General features: G+C 39.8%; 2 protein-coding genes across 3 annotated transcripts; both read right to left on the reverse strand.

The window, feature by feature from the left end:
• Nucleotides 1-1,159: 1,159 nt before the first annotated feature.
• Nucleotides 1,160-3,293, reverse strand: LOC122666918 (pentatricopeptide repeat-containing protein At1g80550, mitochondrial). The gene has a single exon (XM_043863030.1). It carries the CDS (start codon nt 3,276-3,278, stop codon nt 1,839-1,841), a length of 1,440 nt encoding a protein of 479 aa, XP_043718965.1. The 5' UTR covers nt 3,279-3,293; the 3' UTR covers nt 1,160-1,838.
• A 754-nt stretch (nt 3,294-4,047) lies between these two features.
• LOC122667140 (BTB/POZ domain-containing protein At5g17580-like) lies at nt 4,048-7,044 on the reverse strand. Of its 2 annotated transcripts, XM_043863343.1 has the most exons (4): nt 6,950-7,044; nt 6,098-6,198; nt 5,908-5,977; nt 4,048-5,810 (listed from the first exon to the last, which is right to left on the reverse strand). In XM_043863343.1, the coding sequence occupies exons 2-4, from the start codon at nt 6,115-6,117 to the stop codon at nt 4,185-4,187; spliced, it is 1,716 nt and encodes a 571-aa protein (XP_043719278.1). In that variant the 5' UTR covers nt 6,118-6,198; nt 6,950-7,044; the 3' UTR covers nt 4,048-4,184. The 2 variants fall into 2 exon arrangements, with proteins under 2 accessions (XP_043719278.1, XP_043719277.1); XM_043863342.1 differs by lacking the exon at nt 6,950-7,044 and having other exon boundaries at nt 6,098-6,341.
• Nucleotides 7,045-9,352: the final 2,308 nt, after the last annotated feature.

Raw genomic sequence — 9,352 nt, forward strand, 5'->3', positions numbered from 1 at the left:
ATAATATTTAACAATTGATTGATAAGAGTTTTTGTAGTGGCAAAATTAGAGAATATCTTAGGTCTGGTATTTTTTATTTTTTTTTTGGGTAAACGGTCTGGTATCAGGTTTTGCCACATAAAAGGGTCATTTTATTAATTTTAGTAATATAGCTTATAATGTATCGGATTTCCTCCCAAATCAGCTTTGATAGGATTTTATTTTCTCTTTCCTAGTTAAAGAATGAGCTCGAATAGAGTTGATTAGAGGACAAGGATCCATGTAGTCAACCCCATTTAATTGGGATAAGGCTGAGTTGTTGTATAGATATTTTAAAAATGGTTTAGATTGATCTCGTCAAATTTAGATCCATCCATATATTCTCCTATAGTTTATGTATTGGCACATCTCTTTGTAGTTTTAGCTGTGTTTTATTTATTTTTTTTGAAGTTTTATTTTTAGTGATTTATTTTTCACTGAATTTTCAAAGTTTTATTTTATCACTTCACCTCGTCCTTTTAAGAGGCTTTGAAGTTTACCATCCATCGAATTTGCCATTGACAGATATTTGTGCTAGTCTAGAAACGTTCTCTAGATTTGTATATAAAAAAAAACTACTACCTAAATAATTTTCCCATTTGTCAGGATTTTCTGAAGTCCTACCTTCCTATCCAGCTTAGCCATTCCACGGAAAAGGACCAACCACTTCAACCACCTCACTCATTTGTGGTTCTTTCTTATCAAAAAAAAAAAAAAAGTGTGGTTCTTCACCTTGGTAGCCGGGGGTTTTAAACTAGAAAAAAGGACAAAAGAACGTTACCATGTGCAGTGTACTGCTCCTGCATGGAGCCACAGGGTTGCGCAAAACAATCAATACGCCTCATGGAAAGGTGGAAAATCCCAGGGGTGCGGAGATCATTTCGCGTGTCTGTGTCTAGACATAGGGGCAGTGCACCGTACCCACCCAGATAATGTTCTCTTTCCCTAAAAAAATAGAGAAAAGAGATTATTCTTTCTTGTACCCCAGACTCCTACAACAAAAATATAGCCAGCCCCAAAATTTGCATCACAAATACAAAGAGATTTGTAAAATGGACAGGGAAAGTTCAACGATGTTAATTAGAAGTTCATTGAAACCATATTACAATTAACAAAGAATAAACAGGAGGAATGGAACATATGAACTCCAAGAATCAAGGTCTATGAGTTTGAGAGCATGAAGAACAAGAATGGATACTGCAGCACCAATGGCTTCAGTAAGAGTTGGTCAACTACAATTTCTTTATCTAGTTTGAGGTTAATTATACCCTAATTTAGCATAAATCCTGGTCCAAAAGCCAAAGAGAATTCACTTTCAGGAGTTCTGGTTTTCTGCAAAATGAGAATGTGCAGTAACAGTGTTGCTGCTACAAAATAGCCCTGCTCCCACATCTCTTCACTTCTGCATCTTTCCTAGTAGTAGGGACTCGGGACATTTATTCAGTGTACCAACTCTTTTGATACATGGTCTGATCTAGGCAGCTTAAAGCAATCGGGAGGTTTATAAGTCGAAAACCAACAATTAGGTGCATCTATAACCTCAAAATCGATGAACCTGCAAACTCTTCTCCCAGATATGACAAGGCTTAAGCAACCACCTCTACAATTCTTTGAATTCTCTCATCCATGTCAACTCTTCTTTCACATTTGCACGTAATTTACCTGAAAGGTGGAACTCGAGATAATCCTAAGCTCGAAAATACCTCGTTAAAGACTCCACTTAATTTGCTTTATCTGCAACTATCCACTCCTTTCTGAAAACCCAATTACAAACAGCACTTTGTGGGCACTTCTGTAAGATACTTTAAGCTCATAAACCATCATAAAGGCTCGCTATCAGATCCTCCACCCAACGTCTTCGTGCCCAACTCTTTCCGTGGCTTAGCGGAGAGCCCTCTTTCCAACATCTCTTCATCATACTTCCGAGCTACGTCAATCATTCCTTTCTGCACCAGTGCATCAATCAGAGCATTGTAAGCAAATTCGTCTGGACTGCACCCAAGCTCCTTCATCTTGTCCCAAACAACAAAAACTGGTCGAAGAAAGCCCCATCTTCCAAATTTCCTCATAAGCATCACATAAGTATCCATTCTTGGACTCACTCCTCTCTCAATCATCACCTCAAACAGGTTAAGAATCTCTTTCGGCCTATTAAGGCATCCAAAAAAACAGTGATACGTAATCACATTGGGTACACAACCCCTCTGAGGCATTTGATCGAGCACTGAATAGGCTTGCCTCAATCTTCCAGATTGACACAGAAGTTTGATAATTGTGTTGTAAGTTACAATGTTTGGTTTGCAACCCAAGTCCCACATCTCACGATATAGTCTGATGGCAGAGTCCACGCCATCCAAGAGACCCATAGCTTGAACGACTGTGTTATATGCCACTACATCTAGTTGAAGTCCCTTATTCTTCATCTCTTTATACAATTTAACTGCTTTCCAAGGTTTCCCAGACTTGCAGAGGATATCCATGTAGATGGAGTAGGAATGAAGATCACGAGTAACACCCTTCCGTTCCATCTCTTCCCAGAATTCTCTGCACTTACTCCACCAACCCATCTTATACCAACCTCGAAGAACCATGTTGTACAACTTGGTGTTGATGGGATAAGGTGAATCTTTTCCCAAACACAGTTCTTCGGCTTCAATCACATGCTTGTACTCGCAGAGCGCGTCGATGAGATAGGAGAAGGAGGTTTCATCCTTCAAATCAAACTCCTCTGCCCGACCGTAAGCAGAGATTGCTTCTGCAACCATATGGGCTGACACATACCGCTTGAACATGATCCGGAAAGTTGTGTGATCGGGCAGGGAAGACCCATCTTTACTCCTTCGTTCGACCAAATTCCAGGCGAGATCGAACTCAAAGAATTTGCCCAGAACGTCAATCATTCGGTTGTAGGTATCAACAGTGTGTTGGAACTGGCAATCGTTCTCGACCCAGTTGAAGAATTCAAAGGCACGTTTCCAATCATTGCCGTAGCTGGAGATTGTCTCTGCAACCGTTTTCACATCAAAATCGATCGCGGAAGGCTTATTACTGTTTTTACCACGGAAAGCCTTAGAATCCTGTCTCATCGACCTCGAAGCGTCACCACCATAACGCGTTCTAGAATTTTGTATCAGGGTTTCCGTCGAAAATTGACTGTTTGGTGTGGAACAGTTGAAGTTCAGGAAGATTTGAATGCGAGAGAATAGTGAAGGAGAGAACAGAAAGGGATTAGGGAAACGCTTTGAGGGCAGAAAGAGCATTCTCTTCTGCTCATTAATCTTCTCTGAACTCGAAGATGAATCTCTTCTGTACTCGTTCTGTTTCAACTAGACTCGCCAAGTTGGAGAATTCTTCAACGTTGATTCGAACAAGAAGTAAAGAGAATTATCACTTATATGGGTTGTGACATGTTGGGCCTACCCAAGCCCACCCATTCCTTACACAGAGAACTAGTTTTTATTTTGACCTAAAAGTGAGTTTGGGCTGGCTTAAGACTCATTTGCCACTCTTTTTTACTTGTAGATACACCTCTATCTATGGAGTGTATATACCATGGAGCATGGTTTCATCATGTCATTTAGCCTTTAGGGCATTTCTCCCCTCCCCTACCCCCCCCCCCCCCAAAAAAAAATTGTAAGTAAAAATTCCCAAGAGGCTCCTAAGTTTGATCAAACGACTTTCTATTGATTTGGAGATGATAGTAAATCAACTGATCATATCATGGATTACATTATCCTTTTCTTTGCCTTTTGACTGGCTGATGAGAGGGTTTCATAAGATCAAGAAGGTCAATGTCAGCCCAAGTCATGCCTTAGGGACTTATTAGCTTATCCAATGCAACATGTTCAAAGCAATCTGAGTGGGATCACTCTGCTTTACATTGAGCTACTGACAAGATTAGCTACTTTGGATTGAGTCCAGGTTGATCTGGGCCAAACTTCTACTCTATATTCATCTCAAACATGTAGATATTAAAGTTAGGATGGTTTCACAATGGCATCTATTGTTGATCAGAGCACACACAAAGGTGGCAGAGAAAAACTTTTACTATTTGGTACTCAATTTTTAGTGGAAATTAACACATTTATATTTTGGCACTTCAGCAGTTCAGTGACAATTTCATTCTAGACGATAGGCAATCCTGTAGAGAGAAAGAGAGGAAGTAATCAGAGTGAAGAATCATCGTCCCTTGGCTGCATGCTCTTCTTTTTCTTAACATGGCAGTCATAGTCGTGAATGCTACAGCTGCAACCAAGCTTCCTCTTCAATTGTTTCCATAGGTTCTCCTTATCCTTCTTGAGTGCAGGACGTCCACCCACCTCAATCTCCCTTTTCATTCTATAGCATTCCTTCTCCAACTCCATCACCCTCCCATCCATCTCCTCCATCTCTATCCTCACCTCCTCTTCTTCCCCATCACCTACCACCACCACCTTCTCCTCATCCCTTCCCCACCGCTCCTCTAAATCTTGCATTTCATTGGAAACTATGTCCCTCAGATCCAATTGCTCTGCAAACAGCACTTGCACCATCACCCGCAGCGGCAGTCTCTGATTTTTTGCGGCATGTTCACGTGCTGCTGCTGACATCTTTTGGATATCCAGCATCCTGCAAACCTCCTCTTTCTCTGACTCTGTCAGGTACCCATGCTTCTCCAAGTAAATATCAATGCCTCTGTATATCCCATCAGAATTTCGTTGAGTCCCTTGTGATGCAGCAACCGACATCTCTGCTAACAATATAAATGTATCCTTTTGCATATCAATATCCCCAGCAACCTCTGCCAAGAACTCATCCATCAGCACTGCAACTGTGATGAGCCTAGATGGGTCATCTTTGGATGCGTAATTGCGATAGAAGTTCTTCAAAATTCTCTTGACGCACTCCTTGTCATACTGCATTTCCCTGGCGTAACTTTGGCAAGGTATTAATAAATCTTCTACTGTAGCTTCATCAAGTTGTTTCCCAATCCTAAGCTCCAACCCATTTATGCAGTCCGAGCTAGCTTCCAAGGTGAATGCTGCTCTAAGCATTTCAAAGAGTAATTTGCAAGGTATCAGGCTTCTTTTATCAGGCAACAGCCTTTGCACAACTTCAATGACTTCCCTCTGAGGGACCATCTTCATGTACATCACTACACCTGCCTCTCCACTTTCTGTGAAAGCCCACTTCTTTGCATACTGGAAAAGTGAACCAGCTATGTATTCTGATCGGACACCATGCTGAATAATGGACAACATGATGAGCTCATAAAGACAGAGAGGCAACGTGTTCAAATCTTCTGATTGACATTCGTGAACAAAAAGTCTCCTTGAAATCCTCCTCTGCTCATTTTTTCTGTTGCTGTTGTCATTAATGTCTTCTTGGATTGGATGCTGAATTGGTCCACCGAGAAGGTGGGGATCAGCTAGTGCCTTCTTGGTTATAGAATCCAAGCAGGCATTGATCAAACCAACAAAGGAAGATTCCTTAAGAAAATGCTCTGTGGATCGGAAGGCTTTGATGGATTCATTCCAGCTCGGAAGGACTCTTTCCTCGAAGAAGGCAAGAGTCTTTTTTAAGAGGTTATTGGGGCTGTGAGCTTCTGTCATAGCTAGATAGTAAGCAAGACAGGCAAGAGGGACAACATTACTGGCAGAGAGATTCAATTCACAACCATAGAAGAACCTTGCAACAAGCTCAAAAGTTTTCAAGTCCCCAGGGATGTCTGGGAGTGAAAGGGAAGGCTTCTCTTCATGTTGACTCTCTTTGAGTAAGATGGCTAGTTTAGCTGATTTTGAGACCACGAGTTCCTGCATTCATAGAAATGAGGAAAAAGAAGATGAGCAAGAAAGGGAAGTATGCAAGTAACAAATGGTTGTCGGGCTGTGTTTGAGGCTTTGTTCTTACTCTGTTTAGTCTGAAGATCCTACCATGTACATGAAGATGGAGGTCACATGGTGATGTAGACTCCAAATTACTAAACCCAACAATAAGAGAGATCCCAAATTCAGATTCCAATCAAGAACAATAAAGAAAGCATTAGTACATTAAAACTATTATATTGCGGAAAAAAAGAAAGAGACAGAAAGGAACCAACCCAGATGATTCTCTGGCCATTTTACTTGTCTTGCTTCTCCTGTGGTTTGTCGTCTTGGATTTGCAGTGAGGAAGAAACAGGGATCACACAACAAACAGACCCTGATTTCATTTCATCAGATAACTCTGTTACTGTTCTAGAACTACAATCTTTAACATCTGTTGCCAACTACTTTTTATGGATGACTGTCTGGTCATTTATTAGGAATTAGAGACAACATTAACAATGTAATTTCTAGTAGTGACCAATCAAACTAAAGGGATTGGTTTCCGACATGCCCATATATCGAATGATGCTTCTACCTACTTCACTAAGCAAATACTTGTGAAAATGGCTTTGCATTGTAAGGGCTCTTGTGTTAAGAGATGGCACTTAGCTTATCAATTTCTCAAATCCAGTTGGGGCTTCGGATCAGAGATTGGAAAACCATAGATTTTTAGAATTCAGTTAAAGTTTCCATTTATTTAAAATAAATCTAGATAAATGTTGAAGAGGGGGGAGGGGGGACTTACGAGAACTTAGTTAAGTAAGGTGAGACAGTTGGGTAATGTTCACTCATCAAACGGTTCTCAGATGTGTTGCAGAGAAAAAAATGATAGTAAGGAACTTCAATGTGGGTCAGAGCTTCTAGACTAAGAAATGATCACAACAAACCAAATAGACTTACGGAAGGCTGATGCCTGAGAAGAAAGATTGGCACTAAATATTTGAAGCTATATATGAGGTGGGTGCACAGTGTCAAGGTGTTTCTGGTCTAGGTGGGTTAGGTGGTCGCTTCAGAGATTACAGAATGATTCAATTATCTTCCAAGAACAGAGAAACCTAAAACAAATTGAAATAACCAATATTCACTGCTTATAAACTGATCACTTTGGTCGGACTTTCTGAAATATGAACCCAAAGCAAGAAGTTATCTTAGTCCTATTGCTCTTGATTCCTTCTCATCTTGCCCCTAACAAAATCGAATTCAGAAAATAATGTTTAACCATTAACAAATTCCTGGAGTCTAAAATTGAGGAGTTCAAGTCAATAACTGAGAGCTAGGGAAGGTGAAAGAAAGTCGTACCTTGTTTGCTTCTTACTAATTTATGTTGCACAGAGAGAGAGAGAGAGAGAGAGAGAGAGAGAGATTATGAGGTTTTAAGAGGAGGGTGGGTGAGAGTGAAAGTGATTTGATTGAAGACGTTAATGGAGAAAGATGAGTACGTTGGGGCTGGTTTGCTGAAGCTGTGAGAGTTTTTAGGACGTGAAGAGTGGGAGTTAGTTATGCAGAGAAAGTTAGACTGCTAGTGTGAGAGTGTGTGGGACCTATCTCAATTTCAAACTCTTCCCTTAAAACGTCGTTGAGAATAATTGAGACCGCCCAATAGCAAGTTGCCACTTGGAAGTAAAAAAGGAAGGAGAGGAGAGAGAGAGAGGACATGATGAAAAGAACTGGCACAGCCAGAGGGCATTTGTTCTGTCAGGCTAAGGGAGTCAGTTGGATCTGGGCCTATGCGGAGCCCAGACCAATCAAGTTAATGGGCCGAACTCAATAAAAGCTCATTCATAAATCAGGTGGGTTGTGACTAACCTTATTGCCATTGCGCCCTCTCTTGGGATTCGAAAAATAATACAAAACTGACCCCCATCCCCAAAGAAAACCTTTATTGATTTGTTATTAATGACTCATAAGCTATACACCATAATTGGAAAATATGGTTTTAACTAAGGTAGTCACTTAAGTCGAGTTAAAAACATGAAAATTGTCAAGAGTCATGAAGACTTGCCTAGGTTTTCTGGATTAAATAATACCCATGAAACTATTGATTTTTAAATGACAACTAAATCGAGTAAAAAACACATGAAAATTGTCCAAGAGTTATGAAGACTTGCCTAGGTTTAAGAAATGACAACTAAATCACGTCCGAGTCATTCCGAGTTTGCATTGATTCATTGTTTTTGCCCAAGTCATGTTAAACTCATTGATTTGGTTTTTTTTCTTCTCTCTCTTTTTTCTTTAATTGGCTCACATATTATTCCTAGACCATAGGTTTGGTCTATAACTAAACAAAATTTTAGAATTTTTATTTATTTTCTTCAATATTAGTCTTTTTTTTCTTTTCTTTTCTTTTCACTTGTGAAGCAACCATGGCCTCAATTCCTCTTCACTTGGTGAAGGAGAAAAAAATGAAGATATTACAAAAAAGAAAAGATAATACGATTGATATGGTGAGCTTTTAATTTGACCGAATCGAAAAACTGGTTTTCCAACTATGCTATAAACAAGAGATCATAGGGTGAGCTAATTAATTTGATCAGTCAAGTAAAACGTTCAATAAAAATCTGTAAATTGCGAGGTGTTACCATTACTTGTTTGCCAAATATTTCTTTATTGGCCATATTTATAACATAAAAGACAGAAATGATCGCCCACCTGATGTTTTCTTGCGCTCCTATTGGTCCCGCACATGTAGAAGCCACGCTCTCTCACACGAAACACTTCCCCATTATTCTATCCACCGGCAGGTCTTACTGACCATATGGCAAATGGGTTTTGCTAGTGCTAAGCCCTCTCATGACTCCTTGACAAGTGAAACTTCACTTCTACTGGTTGAGATTACACCACATCATCACCAACTAACACCCCTCATAACATGTGTCACGGGTCATTTTCCGGTCCAAACACAACTTTAAATGTTCAAACCAACATTGATGACATAAGAAAGACCTAGAAATGGACATAAAGGCTACTAAAATCCATTTGCATACGACAAATGATCAAACAAATAAGGACTAATTTTAAAGAAAAGTAAAAGGGAAGAAAGGAAATGTAATGTTAGACACATACTCCTTTTATACAAAGCAAAGCAAAGCAAAGCAAAATATCGAAGGACATTGGGCTTGCATCATCTTTTCCAATTGCCAATAATTGTAGTTTGACATTCACTTACTGCCCTTTCAACTGAAAGGAGAAGTATATATTACAAATTTGTATTCAAAAGATCCCAAATAGAAAAGTTTTTGTTTTTTTGATGGATTTAATTCGATGGGCCCTCATAAGTTCAACCCATGTGATGTGATTTTATTTTATTTGTATTTTCAAGAAAGAAAACGCTACCTGAGCACATGTGGTGCGCTACGCTGTTATTTCTGTGCCTAGACATAGGGGCATGTGTTATGACCATCGTGTTCTCAGGATTTTTCTCTTTCTAGGAGGTGCAGCGGTCATTTTTACACACCCCCTTAGGTTTGGGCACAGGGTAGTACATCACA

This window comes from Telopea speciosissima, chromosome 7 (assembly GCF_018873765.1).
Source record: "Telopea speciosissima isolate NSW1024214 ecotype Mountain lineage chromosome 7, Tspe_v1, whole genome shotgun sequence".
NCBI lineage: Eukaryota > Viridiplantae > Streptophyta > Magnoliopsida > Proteales > Proteaceae > Telopea > Telopea speciosissima.

Excerpts from the sequence above, each read along its gene's own strand:
- LOC122666918 (XM_043863030.1), bottom strand. The coding sequence starts at position 3,278 with ATGCTCTTTCTGCCCTCAAAGCGTTTCCCTAATCCCTTTCTGTTCTCT.
- LOC122667140 (XM_043863343.1), bottom strand. The coding sequence starts at position 6,117 with ATGGCCAGAGAATCATCTGG. Across the intron at positions 5,978-6,097 it reads ATGGCCAGAGAATCATCTGG|TAATTTGGAGTCTACATCAC; the intron begins GTTGGTTCCTTT and ends TGTTGGGTTTAG. Across the intron at positions 5,811-5,907 it reads GGATCTTCAGACTAAACAGA|GAACTCGTGGTCTCAAAATC; the intron begins GTAAGAACAAAG and ends CTATGAATGCAG.